The following is a 22,810-nucleotide window of genomic DNA, read 5'->3' as shown; positions in this document are numbered from 1 at the left end:
AATCGAAACAGTGGACAGTCTGGTGCGTCCTTATGGAGATGGTTGCATAATCAATGTTGTAAATCCACAATCACAACAAAAATAATCGTGCATGTGCACTGCAGTGAAATGAAATTAATTAGTCAATATTATGTTCTTATTAATTCTTCTGTTCTTTTAGTTGGACTTAAGAGTACTTAAAAGATTTAGGCGTCTACATCTCATGTAAAAGGTTCATGAACATGGCAATATTTTAACTGGCATGTGTATGACATGTTGAAAAACTCCAATGACAATACTAATCCTAAATACTTAATGAGTTAGTATAAATTTTTAATTTTATAAGTTGTTTTAAAAAATTGATACGTGTTTTATTTTTTTATTTTATAAATATTATTACAAAAGATATGAATTACTTTCTTAATTTAATTTCAAAATTTTATTGACGGTGAATAAAATAATTTTATTTAAGAAAAAAATTTAGTTTAACTCACTTTGAACTGAAGGGTTAAAGGTTCATTTGGATGGTTTTACCAAACATGCAAGTCCAAGTATTTTATTGTTAGAGAAAAGTCATTATCAACATTTTTTTGCTTAAAGTGATTGGTTACTTAATTGAATATATAATTTTTAAAAAATTTTTAAATTTAATTTAAACTTTTGAAATAGAATAAAATCTTATCTACATTATAAAATTAAGTTTGAGAGTATAATAATGTGTGAAAAAAAATTAGCATTTTGTTATGTTTGTCCAAAAAATAATATGTGAAAACTTACATCCAATTTATAAAGTATTGTCCATTTTAATTTGAAAGTCTTATGATTTTGTTTTATAAAAGATGTCTCACAAGTTTGGATTTAGATTTCTATATATATATATATATATATATCATAGTAGAACCTCTAATTATTTCGATGTGGGATTGGTGTGTCATAAACTTCCCACGTTAAAACTTGATGTCCTTGTCAAATCCAACACAAAACATATAGATCCACCAAATCACACCAACGTTGAGCAAGCCCAATACACTGCACACAGATTTATCAAATCACACCAAACGTCTATCAAGCCCAACACAATACACACAGATCTATCAAATTACACCAAACGTTAGGCAAGCCTAATACAAAGTACACACAGATCATAGAATCACACCAGACGTTAGGATTCTAAATATGACTCCCACCATGTAGCACTTAACTAACGCAGGATTCTAAAAGTGGCTTCCACAGCGTAACACTTATCTCTTATCTAACTGATGACCGTTTTGATACTATTTATGAAGACTCGCACTTAACTTACGAGGTATTGTCCACTTTGATTTGAATGTCTTACGATTTTGTCCCACAAAAAACGTTTTACAAGTTTAGGTTTAGATCTCTATATATATCATAACAGAACCTTAGATTATCCCGATGTGGGATTGTGGTATCATAAATACTTTCTGTTAAAGCTTGATGTCCCTATCAAGCTCAACACAAAGCACACAGATCTACCAAATCACATCAAACATTGGACAAGCCCAACACAAAGCACACATAGATCATAAAATCACACCAAATATTAGGATTCTAAATATGGCTCCCATCATATAGCAGTTAGCTTCCATCTAATTGGTTACTGCTTTGATACCATTTGTGGAGATTTACATCCAACCTATAATGTATTATCCGTTTTGATCCGAAAGTCTTATAATTTTATCTCACAAAAGACATCTCATAAGTTTGAATTTAAATATCTACATATATATTATAATAGAACATCAGATTATCCCAATGTAGAATTGGTACGTTACATAGTATCCATTAATCTTATATTATCTTTTATAACTTTAATAAAAATGGTTTTTTATCTATAATTTATCATCTTTTCTTATTTTTTGTTATTTAAATATAAAAACCTTGTGACACTTTTAATATGATCTAAAAAATCTTCTTTAGCTCAAAAGTATTTAAGAAATCATTCATTCTATCAATAAGATCTTGGTTTAGTGATTAGAAAGAAATCTTGAAGTTTTAAATTCAAGTCTTACAATTTGATTAGTACATAATAGTTATTATGCAATTGATTACTCATTTTGTTTAAAAGGATTCACTGTTGGATTCACTAGATGTTTTAGGAAAGGATATATTCAACCTTTTTATTTATTTATGTATTTTTGTCTAATCATTTAGATTTCAATATTATTATTTTTATTATTATATCTTTTACTTTTATTAAATTTATTACTAATTTGTTTATTTCTTAAATTAACTATTAGTTACAAGAAAATAAAAATATTTTCTTGAAATTTTTTCAAAATCCACTTAACATTTTCAATAAAATTTTAAAATGTTTTCTCCTCTTAGGAATTTTTGAGAAAATTGTCACTTTCAAATATTGGAAACCCCACCAGTGAATGAATTTCCCTTTACTATAAAATTAAAGGGCATGCTTTTGACATAAACAAATAATCATAATGCAAATGAAATTTTTTATTTTTACAATTTTATTTATCATTTTCATTTAATATATTTTTTTATACTTAAAATTTTATATTCTTGATTTTTAGGATTTATGCAATACATATTCTGCTAAAAAAAAATTTGTAACTTGCTATTCTTTTATCTAACGAGCTATGATTTATCTCCGTAAAAAAGATGATTTATTCGGATCAGCATAAATGCCCAACTTCATCACATTGCTAAAAATCATGCTATATATTTGAAAGAAGTTGATCACTTTGCTTCTCTCATGATACATTCTTTTTCCAACTGCTCATGTTTTCTACTCGGTCCATAAAGATAAAACATAAGACTAGGAATGGCTTGTGAAAATAATTATTAGGATTCTCTCCCAACATTTTTGGTAAGATCTTATAATTATTTCACTTGAAATAGTTTATATACAACTTTTCTAAAAGAATTCTATTTTTAGGGAATTATCCTAAATATTTCTTATATTTTATTATTGAATTATATCAATCAACCACTTTACTTGTTATTATTATGTTTATTTTATTTTTAAATTTTGTAAATTTAAATTATGCAAATATTTAACAACTAAATAATAACAAAAATGAAACAATAGACTAAAAATACCTTAGAAAAGTTGGCCAAAAACTAGTTGGGCTTAGTTTAGATTATTGGGTGACCCTAAGCTAAATTGGTTAAGGGTTGTGGGTTTGGGCTTAATTCAACAAACTAGGGTTATTGGTTAGGTCTGATTCCTTTTTCCTAAAATGGTGCATATTGGCCCAAAACTTTCACTTGTTTTCTTTTTTATTTTTCACCTTAATTCCTTGTCACTTCAACATCGACAGTCTCCAAAGTTATAAACTGGTGAAACTCCGTCGCTATTGTCACCATTGGCTAACATTGAAAGCCCAAAAATTATATCTTTTTTTTATTCTCCCTAAGAACTTTGTTCCCTTTATTCATTTAGGATTTTAGAAAAAGCTTCTAAAAAATTTTAGATATACTTTCAAAATTTTGAACTAGTTGCTATCAATTCCATCGCCTAAACAACCAAAAACCAGTAACCACTGAAAATCCTTTTTTGTTCTCCTTATTTAATCTACTTCTAATTCAAAGTTTTCAAGTGCTACAATTATCATTTCTTTTATTTTGTACTCAACTGATAGTAATAAGCTGAGATTCCTGGATGCCAATTGATAACTTACCGGAAGAGTAAACAAAGAAACATAAACAGGGGTCCAATGACGATGATCGATTACCCATATCTAGATAATACCAAATATAAGCAATTCATAGTTCAGATATATAACCAATGTATTCTAGTCAATGTTTAAGACTTGGTGCCTTTCTAGCATAATGTGAAACAGGTGGCCTAACTTTTATGGAGACATTTCTTTCACTATGGTAGCCTACTTCAATATTCTTTGGTACAATAACTTTTTTTTATTTAAGTGAATCATTGGTTTGTTTGATAATTTTACAAGGCTTTCTGATGTAGAGGATTCATAATACTGTGGCAACTATAGGACATACTTAACTTGTATCATTGCAAACCATGATATAGAAAATTTTTTCTGATTCTAAACCTAACAACTGAATAAGAAGGAAGGAAGCACCAAAAGAGATGAGATGTTTTAAAAGAACATATTTATATAAAACTTCTTTAAAGAAACAAACTTCTAGGTGAAAGATCATCTACCTTCTCCAAGATGGAGTTACAAATTTATAAAAACAATCAAATATAACCTATAATAATTACAGCAAGTCCATGACTTAACATAAATTAATCGACTAAACTTAAAGTAACTTTAATAAAGTATAGATAACATTTTTTTTTCTTTATCAAAGTAGCTTTTGACTATTTTGACATAAAGCATTGACAAAACATAAAGTTGACATAAAGCTAATATTGGCAAAAATAAAGTTTGAGTTGATGTGTCAGTACCAAACTTTGTCTTGTAGTCTTTGAAGTTATTTACAAAGCATTTGTAATAGCATTACACATAATTATACATAATTAGATTAGAATAAGAAATTTCTGGCTTTAGCACCACCACTGAATTTTTTATTAGATCAACATCATTATTTGAGAGAATGGTGGGTATGTTCTGGAGAGAGGTTCAAATGTCAATTATTTACACATGGAGAGAAATAATAACCCATATTTTCTAACCATTGGTCCGGGTCAAAATCTTCATATAGGTCTTGTGATTTTTGCCATTTCATTTCTTTAATGACATTAGGAAGAGTCCAATAAGGTTTCCAATATACTGGTCCAACATGATGAAGTTTAAATTTTGTTATTTCAGGAAGATGTTCTTTTCATGCACCATTAAATCTTGTTTCATAAATCTTCTTATCAATCTCAAGCTGTAATTATATTTTACAAGGTAGTTACCTCATAGAATATCATCTTGGAGCTCTGGCTAAATCTAACTTAGAATTTTAAGGTTTATATGATATATCTATCTTTGAAACTCTGTATATTCAGTAGGATGCTCAAATAGAAAATCTAACAATGAATAACCTTGTGAGCTATAAATTATCATGTAAGAAAATTACTGTGATTCATCTATCAAGTAACTACAAGATCTGTGAAAAATCAAAATGATGTAAGGATTAAAAAAGACTTTAGTGTATCTTTCATAAGTTTCTATCCATTGGATCTATATTGAAATTGGTCTAAATCATAGAAAGAAAAACTTGAGGTGTTGATGATTGGGGTTCATCTAGTTTTTTTTTAGATTGATGATTGACTAGTGAAAAGTATGGAGTAGTATTTTGAGCTTTTAGAGATAAAATTTAACAGTAGTGTAGTAAAGGTGAAAAATGTACCATATGAAATAAACAATTTCTTTTGGGAACCAAAGTGGGTCAAAAAATTTAAAGGGATGAATGAAACGGTAATCTGTGTGTATTCCAAGAGATTGAATGGACGTGTTTCCAAATCTTTTGAATATCTTGGATTGATATTTGAATATGAGGTTAGAGCTTTTTGGTCAAGGGATTTAGTTGCAATCAATCTAGGTAACTCTGGAGGGAATTGTTCAACTGAAAGATTAAATCATTCATTAGGAAGGTCAAATTCATCATTAAGGTAAGATTTTATGGAAGAACATGAGGGTTTCTTGAGGGTGAGGCTTGATGGAAGGAAGACGAGGGATTCATCATTGATATCACATGAATAATCTTTAAGAAACTTCAAAGAGGTCTAAGAGGAGGTTTGAATAACATATCTAAAAGAATATTATCTTTTCCTTTTATATGTGTTATGGTGAAGGATTATTTTGAAAACCATTGAGATAATCTAAGTAACTATGCTTTTGGCATTTACTTTTTCTTGAAATTGAGTATCTGATCAAAAGTTGACATATCTAGTTAAAAAAATGATATCTAATGAGGTAAAATTCAAATATTTAGATTTTATATTTTACTACTAAAATCTTTTTTAGCGTAGAGTGATAATGGATTTTTGAATATTTGAATCTATCACTTTTATATTCACATATCTGTCTGGTTTTATCTTTTTCTTCAATTAGTATGGCTGACCAATATTTGTCACTTACGTCTATTTGTAAAATTCTTTTTTTATCTGAAAGAATCTTTAAAGTTGAAAGTGATTGCAATCTTATCTTCAACATCTTTATTTACTATGTTTACTTATGGGATCACTTAAGAGGTTTTTTCTTTAATATCTATCTAAAAAGATGAGTTATCTGAGTAAAATCTAAAAAAATCCACTAATGTAATTAACTATGTTGAGAAATTGTTACACTTGTTTCTTAGAGAGATGTTCATCAGAAAAATCTTCAAATGTATTAGTGATGTGGGATGAAGCAAAGTACTGACTATCTTTCAACTACATATCTAAAAAATCAATTTCTGAGGCACTAATGATCATTTTTTTTTGAAAGCATTATCCCATACTGCTGGATAATCCTTTAGAACTTATCCAATAATTATATATGAGTGTGATATTTGAAGAGAAGATGAGAAATCATCAATGTAAATGAGTGTATGCTAGAAAATCAAAGCAAAAATTTTTATCATTGCTTTTTGAAATAATGAATGAGCAACTTCTAGACCAAAAAGCATAACTATCCATTAAAAAATAGTGTTGAGAGATGCAAAATGATGTTTTGTATCTATTTTATAGATGTATACATAATTACTGAAATCTTGCCTTAAGATCAAAATTTGAGAAAATTTTTGCTTGTGATAGGTTTAAGAGCTATAACTTTCTATTGGGAAGAGAAAACTTATCATCTGTAAGAAAAACATTAAAAGACTTGTAATTAATCACCAATCTTAACTTTTCATGAACTTGTTCTGATTTTTTGTTAACATAAAATGCTTTATATGCCCATGGAGATGAAGTTGATTCAATTAAATGTTGAGCCTAGAGTTACGAACATTCTTCAATTGCTAGCTTTAAATGATTTGGATTCATTCCTAAATGACTAATTTTTGTGCGATTGACATTTTCATCTTGTTTAAAAGAAAGAAAAATGAAAAAATCAAGATTTTTTTGAAATGGATTTTTACATTTTTGAAAAAATTCTAAATGACTATTTGCATATGAAATTTGAATGAACTTTTGTTTGAATTCCTAGAATAAGTATGTCTGGATGATCATTGTGAATAAGTTTGAAAGGTCTTTTCAAGGCTAAAAATAACTTTTAAACTTAATACATTTCACTAAGTCTTAAACCTGGTAGATTGGTAGTATTATCAAAACCAATAACTAGGTCTCTCTATAGAAGTAAGGATTCTAAAATCTTTTGAGTTATCTGACAGCCTGATAATGTCTTAAGGGTAACAAAATTATTGATAAAGTTTGTAGAGAAAATATTTTCATTAGTGATCTTGAAAAAAGTTTTCTATTTTTTCCAAAAAGATTTAGGTGAGACAATGGGATTGAATATGATTTAGGTAGCAACCTGTTATAAGAGGAGAGTGTTTATGGGTAAAGATCTGTACTAAAGCTAAAAATACTTTTAAATGTTGAATGGTTTGGATGTTTTAGAGTTTTTAGATTTATTGGATTGACATGAACTCATAACAATGATCATTTTCTGAATAGTCATTTGTATTTGAGTATGAGCTATCATTATCATATTGCTTGATCATAAATAATGAGTTAGAATATTGTTCATTATCAAGCGAGAAGATTGATTCAAGGTTATCATATGAAAGATTAATAATATAGATATTAGCAATATCTTGTATCATTTTTACTAACTTTTTATCTGACTTGAGGTAATTTTTTACAAAATGTCCCAGTTTACCACAAAGAAAACATTTGTTTCCTTTCTTCTTTGGGTCTTTTTTTTTTTTTTTAGCAAATTTGAATTTTTAAAATCTTTTAGGCTTTTTTGTAGCTTTGAATAGTTTTTTCTGTTTGGAAAAATGAGAGCTTTTAAGGGGTTTAATCTTTTTAAAGTGTTTTTTTTCTTGTGACTGCAAAGACATGAGGAATTTTTAGAAGAACATTTAATCTGTAGACTTGTTGAGAAATAAAAACATGGTCTATCTATCTTTCTAAAGTTGTTTACCAAATTTGTAATGTATTTATGTTTTTTGCAAACTTACCAAGAGTTCTTATCATCATTGTATAGATATCGCCAAGATTCATAATTCTTATATCAATAGATCTAAAGTTCAATTAAGTTTTGGTTTATTGAGCAAGTTTTTTTAAAACAGAATTGAGAAAAATTTACTTCAAATTGACATATCAAATCCATAAAAAATGTAAAAATATTGAGAAAACTATTGGTAGTGTCTATGAAGATCTTTTGAATGAAGCGAATAGTATTTTAGCTTAAAAATTATTCTTTAATCTTTTTCAATATAAGCATATTGGCCACAAAATATTACTAAAAATTGAGGTACCATTTTTGTGATTGTTAGGTATTGGAGAAATTATAACTGTATATATTCACCAATATTGTCCCAAAAATTCTTGAAGATTCTAACCAGGCTTGAGATAAATCTCAATAAAATTGTATTCATCGTAACATTAGGATTAAAGTTTAATTCAATAAGTCCTAATGCTATGCACTCTTGAAATCTTGAAGGCTATTTGAAAAGAAGAATATCATCAATTGTGAATACTAAGAACTTTGATGTGGAAAGAGCATGTGTTTGGGAAGAAGGCTGTTATTGTTTAACATTTATTGCTTCAGGGTTGTGCATTTCTAGGTTATCTCTGAAACTTCAACTGTTGGTTTTGTTATGAAAATCTGTGGAAGTGTTTCATCTGAATTATCTAAGTTGTTTGACTCATTACTTTCCAATTGAGATTCTATTTCATATTTAATGGGAAAAATATCTTTAATGAAAGATTGAAGGAGGTTCTCTTATGTCATTTGTTGGAGCATTTTTGGAAAAACATTGGGATTGGGAGAAATCATTATGTATTGGAGGTTTTGAAGCATGAAAGGTACTTTCAGGGGTATGTTTTAGATTAGGGTTTGTACTTGTGCTTGGTTTTGGTTTTTGAGGTTATAGAAGTGGTTGTTCTACAATTCTTTTAGGTTTTTGGTCAACTGACTATTTTTCTCTAAATTTGTGAATCTACTTTTTAGTTATGCCAAAAAGATGTTGGTTTAAGAGGGAGTTTGGAATAGTTGTTCTAATATTGGTGTGAAGAATTATCTTGGTTATGAAGGTAATGATGTAGGGGGAGGTTTTACTACAATGATGTGAAAAAAATTTTTGGAGGTAAAGGTAAGGTGTAAAGTTGATATTGAGGAAGAGCATAAGCTTGGTAAGGGATATCATGAATTTTAGTGTTGATGAGAGTAAAGATGTTGGTTGGCGATTGTTGTATTGTTTCTTACGGTATTGATTTTGAAGATCTGTAAGTTGAATATTGAGGCTTTTTATTTATTTATTTTTTTGAAAAAGTATAAGTGTAACCAGTATTGGTTTCTACCATGTATCCGAGTTCTCGATTTAGAACTAGTATTTTTATCTTAATGTCAAGAATAATATTTTGAAGATTGATGAGACTTTGATCAAAATGTTAGCTCACTTGATCTAGCTTGTTCTTTATCTTGTACTAGAATGCATTCTATTGGATAGAGTTATCTGTCTGCCAGTTCAAAATTGCTTTTGCTCGAGAAATTTTTTTTGGTTTCCATACTTATCTCTGTCATTGGGATTTAGGATTTTTGGAATGTGTTTGTATTTGTCTTTGTGGAATTCTTAAAAAGGAGAAAAATTTGAGTCATAAGAGGACTAACTTGGTTGCATTATACACATATGAGGTAAAAGTTCTTTTGGTTTTGGGTTTTCAAGTGTTTTGGGTTTACAAGTTCTTTTAGGGAAGTCTGATTTTTTGTGTTTGGCATAAATGAAATAATAGTCAAACTTTTCTGAAGGTTCATCAAGAAGATCAACTTTAGGGTCTCTTTTTTCATATTTTTCTTTTAGCTTCTATTGTGAAGACTTTGTTTTTGGCTTTTTTTGAAAATCATCATCATCATCAAGAAGCTTTTGCAGTTATATTTTTTATAGCTTTTGCATTTACAATCAATGTCCTAATAGCAATGTTTTTTTAAAGATCTGTATGCATATATAGGTTTTTCATTAGGTTTGATGTGTGTAACTAGTACATTTGGTTCAACTTAACATGGTTGCATCATGAATCATGTAAGAAAAATAGTTGGGATAGGAATTTCTTTTCCTTTGTTATGATCAAACTCAATTATCACAGTACCATCTAGGTTTGTTTTGTAGGAAGAATCAAAGAGTTGAATTGGTTCATCTTGCTTCCAAATATTTTGATAACTTGTTGTTTACAACTTAGGAAATAGAACAGCAAGTTCTTCATTCGAGATATGCTTTAAAATATGAACATATCTACGAATCTTGTCTGCAGCTTCTAGCTTTACAAATGCAGCATCACCAGAGTTAGGCAAGGATAGGTTTATGGCATAATCTTGAATTTTGTATGCCATATGATAATGAAGGATTGCCTGAAATCCTCTTATCTTAGTTTTTACTATTTGTATTTGAACTTTAAAGCATCTAATAGTATTGGATCATGTAGAGATATGTTGTAGTTTGAAAAAATTGTAAAGAAGATAGTTCTCGCATTTAATGTTGTCTTAACTATGCCAAGTACTACATATTGGTAGTCTTTGAATCTTGTATCCAATAAAACCATCCTGACACAACCAAGAATATCATTTATATCATAAAAGTTTAATGCAATTCTGATAGCATCGAAATGGATGTGAGTATATCTTTGGTCTAGCCATTGTTATGAAAATTTTAAAAGAATTTAAAGAGTAACAAAGTACTATTCAGATCCAGTAGGAAGAATACACTAATAAAACTTTGAGACTTGAACATACTCTTTTAGAACTTAGTATATTGGTTTTAAAAGGTTTTTTATGGATATATAAAAGGAAGAAGAAGTTTTGGAAAAAACAATATAGGGATTTATAAGGAGATGATCTGTTTCTTGGATTTTTTTGTTTTTTGGAACATAATTAATTTTATATAAGAAATTTAACTTATAAGAGGAAAACTTTCTAATTATAGGAGAAGAAGAAGAAGGTTAACTAAGTGAAGATCTAGAGGTTGAAAATTACGAACTACTAACTTTTGATAAATCCATGATAAAGAAAATTGTTTTGGCTTATCCTATCCAATTCAGTGTTAGAATTAGAACAAAAATAGATTTCTATATAGAGTTGAGCTCTATAACCAAGTAGATGAGAGCAACAACTCTTAGACTCTGATACCAAATAGATGAGGATTGATTACCTGCGTCAAAGTAATACCAAACATAAATAATTTATAATTTAGATATATATATGTGTGTGTGTGTAAGGTGTTTTAATATGCCTTATAATAAATAAAGAACATAGTCCAACAATAAACAAGTCCACAAGAAATAAATCCAAGGCCAATTCCAATTCGTTTTAGTCTGTAACAATGTTCCTTCCATGAAAATGATCCTTATCTTCAAGGATCAATTGCATGAAACTAGTGCTGCTTATCAAACATAATTTCCAAGTTGAACCTTTTACCTTGCCTCCCTAATAAACCTCTTCTGAGGCTCTAATTACTTGGTTTATCATGGTCATTACAATTATTGGACTTGTTAGCCAGGAAGTTCTAAAATCTGCAATGCTACACAACAGTAAGCATAATATAAAATATACATAAATATATTTGAAAATTTTAAATTTCAATTAAGGAAATATTTTTAAGAGTAAAAATACAGGTAAAAATATGAAAAAAAAATTATATTAAAATAAAATTTTATTATTACATATAAAATTTATTATTATATATATTATGTGCAATAACACTTAAAATTTGTATTTAAATAATTTTATAAAAATATTATATGAATAATTTACATATTAAATAATAAAAATTTAAATAAATCATTTATTTATTTATTAGTTATAAATGTCACCTATCATCCACTTATTATTAAAAATATATAATTAAAAATTTTATTAAATAATCTTACATTCCTCTAATTAAATATAAAAATTATATATTTTCTAAGATCAATAAACCGAAAAATTAAACAATTCCCTTTTACTATCACTTGTTAAAATCACTTTTTCTCACTAAATCTGAAAATCTACTGAACGTTCCTTACGCAAAATAGAATTTTTACTGTTCAGTGCAGTAATAGTGAAGAGCCGCACTGCACCACATCCAAATGAATCCTTAGACCCTAAAACAGCATTGGCAAAGTCAAGCGCCATATGACGAGTCTAGTGCGGTGGGGAGTCGCACTGTACACTTTCAGATTAACCCTAAAACTTTCATACATGAGGCTCAACTATTGAGAACTTAATCCGTTTGGGCCATTCATCTAGGGCCGAAGCTCCGCTCGGTTTTGGGGTAGGCTTGGACTAAAGATTTAAAACCCAAAACTATAGCATGTGGCATCTGCATCCCCCCTCAAAAGTCTGATGGGAGAAACCAAGCGGAGGCATATAGTTAAGTTGTGTAAAATACATACACTGAAGTAAAGACAAAAATGGAAGGGAAAGGATTGGAAGGAGATGGGTCAAACAGAGAAGCCCTGGGGAAGTGCTTGAGTGGGTTCGTGGATGACGGTAGCACGGAGAGTCACCGATACTATTTGTCACGGAGAACCGTGCTGGAGATGCTAAGGGACAGAGGCTATGCCGTACCCAACTCTGAAATCAACCTCTCCCTTCAAGAATTTCGAGCCATCTATGGCCAAAGCCCTGATTTTGATCGTTTCAGACTCTCTGTTACTCATAAAACTGACTCTTCCAAGCGGGTAATGCTTTTTTTTTTTTTTTTTTGGCTTTTTTCCGGGCTTTGCTTTAGGTTTGGGTTGTTGTTTCCTCCTGTTTTATATTTTTCATGAGAATTATTGTGATACATTGCAGGATTAGATAAGTATTCACTAATAACTAATTGCATGTCCCTTATTCAATATAATATTCTTCTCCAAAAGTTTGAGTTTAGATGATTAATCATTTTTAAACCCTATCATATTTGTTTTCTGAATAAATTGGTTTTAATTTGGTCTAAGTCATTAATACCCTGGCAGCAGTTACATATAATGCAACCTGACTTTGGCAACTGTTAGTTTTAGTTTATGTTTCCTAAACTTTTCTTACAATGGCCGAGCCAGGATTTCTATGTAGGGTCAAATCAAATATATGTACACATGTGAATGCCAACACACATACGTGCGAGCGCATGCACACACACGCATATATATATATATATATATATATATATATATATATGCGAGTAATTTATTTATTTAAGTACATAAAATGAGAGAAAAAAGAATATGATTAAAATTCTCAAATATATATTTGAAACATATACTAAGAGTTTTTGTCTTAGTTATATTTTATATGAAAATTATCATAAAGTTTTTGTGACATAAAATTGTCACAAAATTAAAATTAGTAACTTATTAAAATACAAGAAATTAAATTAAACCATCCTCTTTATATTTTTATTGAATTATAAGAATCACTAAGGAAACAATACTAATCCAACATTATTATGTTATAACAAAATATGTAAGAACTAAATAATTAGGACCAATATAGAAGTGTTTGTTTTTACCAATTCATCTTATTGGTATTTGTTATTCTTTATTTATTTATTTTTACCAATTGAAATTGAGTCTTTGTTTTTTTTTTTTTTTTTAATCAATTGAAATTACCCAGTGAAATAATCTTTTTCAGATAATACCATGTGTTTTTTTTTTTTTTTTAAACTTTTTTATAAGGCAAACCAACTAAATAGATTTTTTTTTTCTTTTGAAACTTATGAAGTTTATAATAAAAAGGTTATAAAAAATTAAAAATCAAAACTGATAAAACTCAATAGGTGGAACAATGATATGTAAATTGTTAAATTTTAAAAAATTACATGTAGATGGTATATTCAATAAGCTCTTGCTTAAATTGTAGTATTAGTTTTGATTTTTAGTTTTAGTTTTCATGATATATAAACTGCTTTTACTTGCAAACTTCACAAAATTTACTTAAAATTTATAAACCTTGCCATTTATTTGGTATTCAAGTATTTACACTATTTAAAAATACTATGAGTAAATTATTTTGTAGAAAGAAATCTTCACACTTTACAAATATATTCAATTATACTAATTGTTTTATTTAGAGAAGATAGTTTTAATTTTTTTTCAAACTTGAAAAAAATTACTCTTAAAATTTTAAAAAGATTTAATAAGTTAGACACTCACAAATAAAAATTGAAGACAGTTATATTACTTTGAGGGGGCCATTCATTTATTTTGAGAGATATATGTAAAAAATTAATGCATAACACTGCATAAATTTCAAAATTCCCTCCTCAAGTTCCTATGTGGCTTTGCCCCTGCTTATGGAGTATTCTAATTTGTTAGAATCAGTGATAATCTCTCTCTCTCTCTCCCCACCTATAAATTGTTTTTGCTGAAGTTGTAAGTTTTCAGTAAAAGATAGGCATAGCATGTCTCACAGCTAGAGTTCTGAGTGGAAGCTTGTGGAATAAACTCCTCTGAATTGTTATACTGTTCAACTCCTATGTTGGTAGCCACTATCATGTGTTTCCTAGAGAAGAACACTACGGTTTGAGTTTAAGATATATGGCCAACCCCCTACTTAAGCTCACCCCAGTTAGCAGTGCTCCATATAATTCTTTGTGAAATCTGCACTGATCTTCCTCTTATTGTATTGAGGGTGCAGTCTTCTGTTGGTGTCCGGCACCAAGGACTAGTTGATATAGATTGGGCTATTGTAACTAGGATGATTAGCTTTCATCCACCCAGGTTGAAGTGCGGTGTTAATAATTTTGCCCTGTACTTCCACAATATCAAAATTGGTTGCATGAGGCAGGAAACTTCTTTGATTTAGTATGACATTGAAGAAATTTGTCTTTGTGGACAAATCAGTTTTTTTTTTAATGACATCAATATCTCGTTTGATGATAATGGCAGCACCTGGAAGCATTTATTTAGTTTGCTATTCATTTAAAGTATTGCTTGAAGTTTTGAGGTTTATGAAATTTGAGCATAGCTCTGATACTTATGTAGATTAACTGATAATGAAGCTGAAGTATCAAACATTGTGTGTTATTTCTGCTTCAAAAACATTGATAAATTAAAGCTGAATTAGTATCTTTATTTTTAATGATGTATTGATTTTTTCCTTGTTAATTGCTCTTAGTCTTGTCTCGAGAAGTGATTCTTTATTCTTTAATGTGATCTGCATCCTAGTGAATGAACTTTTTCCTAGCAGATGCTGGTAGTTTTCTATGGGCCTGGTACAGTTAAAGTTAGTGGGATTCGGCTCATTGCTGGTCTAATTACTAACAAAGAAAGCTTGACTGGGTTGATATTAGTCTTGCAAAACCACATAACAAACCAAGCTTTGAAAGCTCTGGACCTCTTCTCATTTAAAGTGGAGATATTCCAGGTAAAATTTTTAATACGAGTCAGGTCTGTGTTATTTCCATTGACACTGGTTCTGTAAATTCAATCTGATACAAGAAAATATTATGTTACTTGAAAACTTTGGCCTCTAGGCTTTTCATGTCCTGAATTTTGCTGTTCTTGTGTCCACTCCATATTGTACAGATACCTCATGCCATAGCCTGTCTTTCATACATTTACATCTATTCATTTCTTGATAAACTAATGCTTCTCTCCCTCTTTGGGATGTGTGTGTGTGTTTGGTTCATATTATTTTCTATTATCTTTTCTAACACCAGTTTGCTATGATAAAGGCAGAAAAACCGTGACTTTGTGGTTCAGTTGAGATTAGCATATGAAGGATGAAAATGCTAATCGGTATACTGCATTTGGTTTATTTTTGTACTCATTTGAATGATTCAATTTTTGAATATTTTGAAATGATTTAAATGTTTTTTTAATAGTTTCTGAAGTGAAGATGCCACACCCTAATTGAATTGCTTGCACATATTTCCCTCTAGATTATATCTCGAGAAATAGCCATAGGGATGCAAGGCACATGCATTTTGGTATAACATGAAGCTCGGCAATCATTTCTTCGTGTGTTTTGTACTAATCAAAATTACAATGTTATTTTGCACTGCAAATACTAGTCATATGTAATAAGTCATCTAGTTTATTGTTATCAACTATGTGAAGCTTAAAAAATGTACTACAGTCTGCTAGTTTCAACTGACCAAATATTTCCTGTGCCAATTCTATCAAGTTTAAGGAATTTTGCTGAGGTTAATTCATCCCTATAAGATTTTTAAGTTTCTTTCCTAGATGAGTACTGTGACATTGTGTTTTCATATCTGAAAGTGTTAACTTTTTTTTTTTTGGTGGGGGCGGGGGTAGAAATCTATTTATAGCACTAGTCTCATTGGCCACTTATAACTTTTATGAGTCTATAAGAATGGATTAGTAATTCTCATCCTCGTTCCATCTTACAATAGTATGCATTTCTTGTTAATTGTCAGATGGATTAGTTAATTTTGAAACGGACATTACGTGGCATTTTACATTAAGTAAAGAAATTGGTTCTTTACATCCATTATGGTTTAATGTAGAAAGTGTGGATGTGGAATCCTTTTTGTCTCCTCATCTAATCTGCAACTTGTTCAAACTATCTTGTACCCCTAATATCTCCCTTTGTATTTCATGGTCCTCAGATCACTGACTTGCTTGTTAATATTACGAAGCATGTGTTAAAGCCCAAGCATCAGGTATTGACAGAACATGAGAAACAAAGGCTCTTGCAGAAGTATAGTATAGAAGAGAAACAGGTTAGTCTTAAAACATTAAAAGCTTTGGTTGAATAATACCATACGTGTGAACGTTAGCATTCAGATTGAAAAGCATATGGTTGTCCATCAGGACATTCAATGCTCTAAAAAGATGTGCATATGCATATATGTGATGTTTGTTAAGAAGATTTAAAACTCTACCAAATTTCAGGGTAGCTGCATGACAAAAAAAAAAAAAATTGCATCGTTATTTTATGTCTATATGTGTATTTTATATATATATTTTTAGGCTTTTATTGGTTAAAGTCACTAATTGCTGGCATCTTATTCGAATTTATATTTGTCGGTAGCTTCCTCGACTGTTAAAGAAAGATGCCATTGCAAGATATTATGGTTTTGAAAAGGGTCAAGTAGTGAAAGTTACCTATGGTGGTGAAATCACTGAGTCACATGTCACTTACCGATGCGTCTGGTGATGCCGCAACGCAATGTACTGTTGTTTCTTGCTGTGGAATATTGCAGGTGTAGTTTTAAGCTTTTCCCAAACCATCTTTTGGGGTTGCATCGTGTTAACTTCTGTTGCTCCTAATGAACACTGGTTGAGTTGCTTGTTTTAATGCCTTTTTATTAAGAGAAGTCAATGGCTTTAATTGCAATATCTGCAAGACTGCAACAGATTTATCATCCTTGCAAACTTTGACAAAATGGCATAGAGAAAAATTACAACCTCTTTCTGGAAGCAAGCATCTGATACATGGCATTGTTTCCAGTCCATTTTGTTCTTATGAAGTAAACAGAAGATGAAAAAGTTCTGGGCAGATTTTCCAATACGCCATTGCCATGAGTGCCATCACACTTTTCCATCTGGGCCTAAACTTTAAAATGCTTTGAACGATTATCAACATATAATAATATGAATAATTACAGTTTAATATGGTTCGTACTAAATACATACTTTAATATATTTTCACAGATGGCAAATTTGACCATTTTCCCCTGGATAGAAAACTGCAAAATTCTAACAATTAAACAAATTTATTGCACAAAAATAAAAACAAATCCTTTTACAAGATGGTCATAGAATAGAATAGTGTCTTTGTCATATGTATCAAGGGAATTCTCATTTTTACGCCAAAAACGATCAAAATGTAATTTTAAAGATGGGACAAGAATAGATGTAATTTTAAATTTTTTCAGGTAAATAACATAACACCCATTTCGTAACTATACTTTATATATATTTTTCTGTATTTAATAAATTAATTTTTTTATTTAATAATGTAAAATTTTATTTTAAATTTAATAAAACTAATATATTTGTATTTAAAAAAATACATATTTATAAAAAAAATTTAAATGTGCAATAAAAAAAAAAAAAAAAATTTATTAAAACAAAAACCACAAATTCAGAAACTATCTACTCATTAAATACCTATGGAGAACGAGATAGGGATGAATTTGAAATACCATTGCATAGAGATATAATATAAAATAGGTATAGGATGAATATAATATAAAAAATTAAGAATGAGAATAAAGAATATTTTATCCATCTCATACCCTATCCATTGATATCTCTACTCATAACAGTTATTCATAAATCCAATAGATGCTAAAAACTTTGCTTTTGTCACTTATTCAAAACATTTCTTCAGCAAAATCAGCAAAATGCTTGGGGGCCAAATCTTGAGGTTGGGAGCAATATTCACAAACGCACAATTTTGGTTGATCATTTCTTGCGAGCCAATGCTGCGGCAATTCCACCAGCAATAAGTCCCACAGCAGTAGCAGTAATGCCAATTCCAATAATACCATCTGCATGAAAACCATATATTCATAAGCCATTCAGTCTATGCTACAATTAATTTTAGCATCAGTAAGACAATTCTGGTTATAACCTTTAGCAATACGATCCTCAATTGCCTTCTTAAGGGCAAGAGCTTGCCTCCAATCAGGCGCAATCTACAAAACCAGTAGTTTCATAAAGCAAGAAAACAAAAGAAATCACTCAAAACAAACATTTTTATCAAGCAAACGTGTTTGGAATGTGCACCACACAATGTGGGGTTGGAATAATAGAAACAAAATTAAAAGTTCTAACAGAGAGAAGACACAGGCCCATAATTTCATGTCGTGCAAGTCAAACCATAGTGTTTAAATAAAGGTTTAAAGGTAACCACAGCAGAATTTAGATCACTAACCCAGAGAAAATGCAAAATGAATTAAACACACAACAACACACACTCCATAGCTAGCATAGCCCAGTAAAAAAAATCCCATGCATTAAAGCTAGGAGTTGAGTCATCCTTCCAGGATTGTTGCCATTAATGCCTCCCCCTCTAATAATTGTTTCTTTCTAGTTAATTTTTTAAAAATTTAAAGCCAAACTAATGGACCCCAGAATAACTTAATAATGATATCAATTTTAACATCATCAACGGATAAAAAGATTAATAAGTCAAATTAATCATGACATATATGTAGGAAAATTATATGGTAAAATAAATGGACTTTCATAGAGGAAGAAATGGGTAGGTAAATGCAATCATTTCTAAGCATTAAGATGATAGAATGAACACCTTTAGGCCAAACATTTTACACTGAGTTTCTTAACCTTTAAATATAATTTATCTTTATGCAATTAAAAATTAGATTTAGTTTTAAATGTTATGCTTGGCAATTTTCATGTTTGATGAGTACCTCAGAATGTTACATTCATAATTTAAACAATCAATTTAATGTTGGTAGATGAAAACTATCTAATTAGGTACTAAACCAATTCATTGATTGGCTAAAGATAGGCATTGCTATTAATATTAACAATTTCCACTGATAACAACAGTTAACAAATCATCCTCTTGCCATTACCTACCTCTATCCTTTACACAACTGTCCTTCATTACCTTGTTTCTCTTCTTTTAGATGGACAATTAGTATTGACTGAGCATGGGCCAAGTCTAAAACATTCAGACGAAGTGAGATGCATAACCCCCAAGAATCTATTTTTAAATAGAAAAGGGCTAAGGAAACACAGACAAACCTCCAAACACCGCTCCACAAATTGTCGACTCCTTGAGCATTCACCAGTTCTGTAATACCCAACAGCTAGAAGATAAAGTTTCTCTCTTTGCTGCAATTCGGAGCTGCTATTGGCCAATGATGCTGCAAAGACAAAAGTTTTTGAATTTAAGCTGTGCCCATAACATTATAAATAAAGCTATAGACCGAAAGCGACACATCAATAACAAGAAGGTAATAAGGAGTAAGAATTTATTCAAATAACAGAATGGCTCAAAAAAGGGAAATTGGGAAGGACCATAAGTGGAGCTAGACTGATGGTGACAGAGGAATACCCTTAGCCTTGTACCGAAAAGTTTAATGCCTCAATTACTCAGAGAAGGGGTAAATCCAGACACATTGCATAGAAGTTATTAGACAGATGCATTACCAGCAGTGACGGAAATGCTAAACAAGCATTTTGAAGACAATTAGCATGACTATGACCCACAATTAGGAATACAAAGTAAAATCAGGCTTAGAGAAAAGGCATAGCCAAGGCAAGGGTATCGCTGCAATAGGTTAACTTACTTAAAACAGTTAAAGACCTCCATTACAGGTAAGAATACAAGTAGCGAAAGCAATTAGAAGGAAAAAAGAAAGTAAAGTATGGACACAGAGAAACCACCGATGAAACTAGAATAAAGTTACCAACATGAGTGTTATTTGACAAATATTTGCATTGACAATATTGGGTCACAATTACTTTATTACAATTACAAACAGGACCAGCAGGTAGAAACAAAACACATTCTATGAAAACATAACAAAAATTAACATGTGAATCAACATAAAAAACTCACAAGACAGGGAAGATGGTATAAATAACTGACCTTCAAGCATGGATATCCCACGCTGCGTATCATCAGCTTGCCTCGAGTGAACAAGTGCCCATGAAAGTCGCATGATGCTTTCACTCTTCAGTTCCTCAGAATCACCCTTCATAGCATCAGCAACTTCTCTCTCACAGCCCTTCCAGCAATGCCACAGTCAAAACAAAATGCCAAAATAATAAAGGGAAGCGAATGCGTAACCACAAAATACCCAAACCCCAGTATAACAAGACAACACCATAAATATATAATATTTTCCATCCTCTTTATTCAAATTCCATAAATTTCAAGCATTTAGACAATTAGAAATGCTTGTTAAATTCAGAAAATTACTAATAATCTATAATAATAATATATACCTCAAGAAGCCTTAAACCCTTTCAATTTTTTTTTTCTCTTATATTCTATAGATAAACAAAATATCAAACCCCAAATGGTAAACTTCACAGATCAATGAGCTATCAAAAGCATACTATTACTGCTAATCCAATTTGAATTGGATAAAATTTCAGAGAATAAAAGGAAAACTTGAATGTATACATACAGCAATGACGTCGCGGTCGCACCAGGGGATCTGATCGCCACCACCGAAGAAGGACCCCACCGATTCGAAGAATTTCCCTATCTTCTCCTCCATTTTTCAATTATCAGTCACTGCTCTATCAACAAATTATAACGGGGCTTTTAGCTTGACATTTACGGCGTTTTCTCCTCTCAGGTTTAGTTTTATTTTTGAATTCTAATTTTATTTTATAGGTTTTTGGGGCCTTCGTTGTTAAGAGCGAGAGAAGGCTGTACGGAACTGCGCAATGAATCCATTTGGGCAGAACTCAAGGAATAAGAAATTGGCTTTTTTCAGGATTAGTCGTGAAATATTTTAAGATTTCTCTTTCAAATTTACAAGAAATTGGCCCAAAACAACGTTACACAAAGCAGGTTGCCCGTGTGGCCCAAGGACTTGACTCAAGTCCAGCTTTAGAGACAAAATTTTTAAGTTGAAATTATTTTATTAATAAATAATTTTTTTATATAAAATTTTTTTTTGTATCTTAAAATATTTTTAACATATTTTAATAATATTTATAATTTAAATGAAAAAATTTGGATGGATTGAACTCGGATTTGCGACTTAAAGAGGTCTACCAACCCAGCTTGTTGTAATTCATTGATATTTTTATTGATCAAATTATGTAACTTTTTTTTCATTTCTCTTAATATATATTTTTTATTTTTAAAATAATAATAAGAAGTTTAATTTATACACAAAATATTACAAAAACATAAAAATTAATGAAAAATATTTATATATAATATTTAAGATATCTAATTAAGTTTTTTGCTTGGCTACTTATGCTACATTGAGAGCGTATTATTTTTTTTTATTTTTAAAAGCATAAATTATTTGATATGATTTTTGTAATTTATTATAAAACATAACTTTTTATAAAAACTTTTAGAATGAAAGAAAAAAAGTAAGAAAAATTCAACAATAATAAAGTATTAGAAAAATACATATGTGTTGCTGCGAGATAAATTTTTTTGTTTTACCATTTCAATTCATCATTTTGTAATAAAGTATTAGAAAAATACATGTGTTGCTGCAAGTTAAATTTTTTTTTTTTATCATTTCAATTCGTCGTTTTTTATAAAATTTATCTAATTAAAAAAATAAAAAAAGATGGTACATGGATATCTTAATTGGCTTCATTCTCTCATAAAATTTATTTTAAAAAAATTAAAAAATAAAAAAAATAAAAACAAAAAAGAAACAAAAAAAATGAGCTCATAAAATGTGCCACATTAACACCCCTATTAAGTTTAAAACATTATTTCTTAAAATAAAAAAATAATTTTATTAATATAATATGTATATGTATAAAATTAAAAAAATAGTAAAATGTATATTTTTATATTTATCTTAAAATGGATTGGGACAAAGTAACATAAACACACTTTTGACTCAATCTCATTTCTTTTAAAAAAAAAAAAGTCAACACTTATCAACTCAATCTTGATTTTAAAAAATTGCCCATTAATTTATATAATTGATGGATGAAAAGATTAAATCTTAATTATATATAAATAAAGTATTTTTATTAAATTAAAATATTAAATAAAAACTTCATTACTATAATAATATATAAATATAAAATAGAATAAATAATTAAAATATAATTATATATATACTCGAAGCAAGATAAATACCCAAAATTTACTTTCGGCCCAATCTTGATTTTAAAAAAGAAAAA

The 22,810-nt window shown here is 29.4% G+C and overlaps 2 protein-coding genes across 3 annotated transcripts; one reads left to right on the top strand and one right to left on the bottom strand.

Moving 5' to 3' along the window:
* Positions 1-12,376: 12,376 nt before the first annotated feature.
* Positions 12,377-17,329, top strand: LOC111295539 (DNA-directed RNA polymerase V subunit 5A-like). Its single transcript, XM_022889066.2, has 4 exons — positions 12,377-12,724; positions 15,213-15,389; positions 16,597-16,710; positions 17,022-17,329. The coding sequence occupies exons 1-4, from the start codon at positions 12,455-12,457 to the stop codon at positions 17,145-17,147; spliced, it is 687 nt and encodes a 228-aa protein (XP_022744801.1). The 5' UTR covers positions 12,377-12,454; the 3' UTR covers positions 17,148-17,329.
* Positions 17,330-18,153: 824 nt separating this feature from the next.
* On the bottom strand, positions 18,154-21,331 carry LOC111309372 (mitochondrial fission 1 protein A-like). Of its 2 annotated transcripts, XM_022908443.2 has the most exons (5): positions 21,106-21,325; positions 20,562-20,700; positions 19,712-19,833; positions 18,570-18,633; positions 18,154-18,486 (listed from the first exon to the last, which is right to left on the bottom strand). In XM_022908443.2, the coding sequence occupies exons 1-5, from the start codon at positions 21,196-21,198 to the stop codon at positions 18,401-18,403; spliced, it is 504 nt and encodes a 167-aa protein (XP_022764178.2). In that variant the 5' UTR covers positions 21,199-21,325; the 3' UTR covers positions 18,154-18,400. The 2 variants fall into 2 exon arrangements, with proteins under 2 accessions (XP_022764178.2, XP_089599519.1); XM_089743393.1 differs by lacking the exon at positions 18,570-18,633 and having other exon boundaries at positions 21,106-21,331.
* Between the last annotated feature and the right edge of the window lie 1,479 nt (positions 21,332-22,810).

The sequence above is a fragment of the Durio zibethinus genome, chromosome 14 (assembly GCF_047325235.1).
Source record: "Durio zibethinus cultivar Kanyao isolate XHJ-2024 chromosome 14, ASM4732523v1, whole genome shotgun sequence".
In the NCBI taxonomy this organism is placed as follows: domain Eukaryota; kingdom Viridiplantae; phylum Streptophyta; class Magnoliopsida; order Malvales; family Malvaceae; genus Durio; species Durio zibethinus.
Note: the sequence above shows the minus strand (reverse complement) of the source record. Positions and strands in the feature narration are given on the sequence as shown.

Coding starts and splice junctions, on each gene's coding strand:
- LOC111295539 (XM_022889066.2), top strand. CDS start 12,455: ATGGAAGGGAAAGGATTGGAAGGAGATGGGTCAAACAGAGAAGCCCTG. Junction 12,725..15,212: donor AAACTGACTCTTCCAAGCGG/GTAATGCTTTTT, acceptor TTTTCCTAGCAG/ATGCTGGTAGTTTTCTATGG. Junction 16,711..17,021: donor ATAGTATAGAAGAGAAACAG/GTTAGTCTTAAA, acceptor ATTTGTCGGTAG/CTTCCTCGACTGTTAAAGAA.
- LOC111309372 (XM_089743393.1), bottom strand. CDS start 21,198: ATGGAGGAGAAGATAGGGAAATTCTTCGAATCGGTGGGGTCCTTCTTC. Junction 20,701..21,105: donor GCGACCGCGACGTCATTGCT/GTATGTATACAT, acceptor CATTGCTGGAAG/GGCTGTGAGAGAGAAGTTGC. Junction 18,487..19,711: donor TTGTGGAGCGGTGTTTGGAG/GTTTGTCTGTGT, acceptor GTTTTCATGCAG/ATGGTATTATTGGAATTGGC.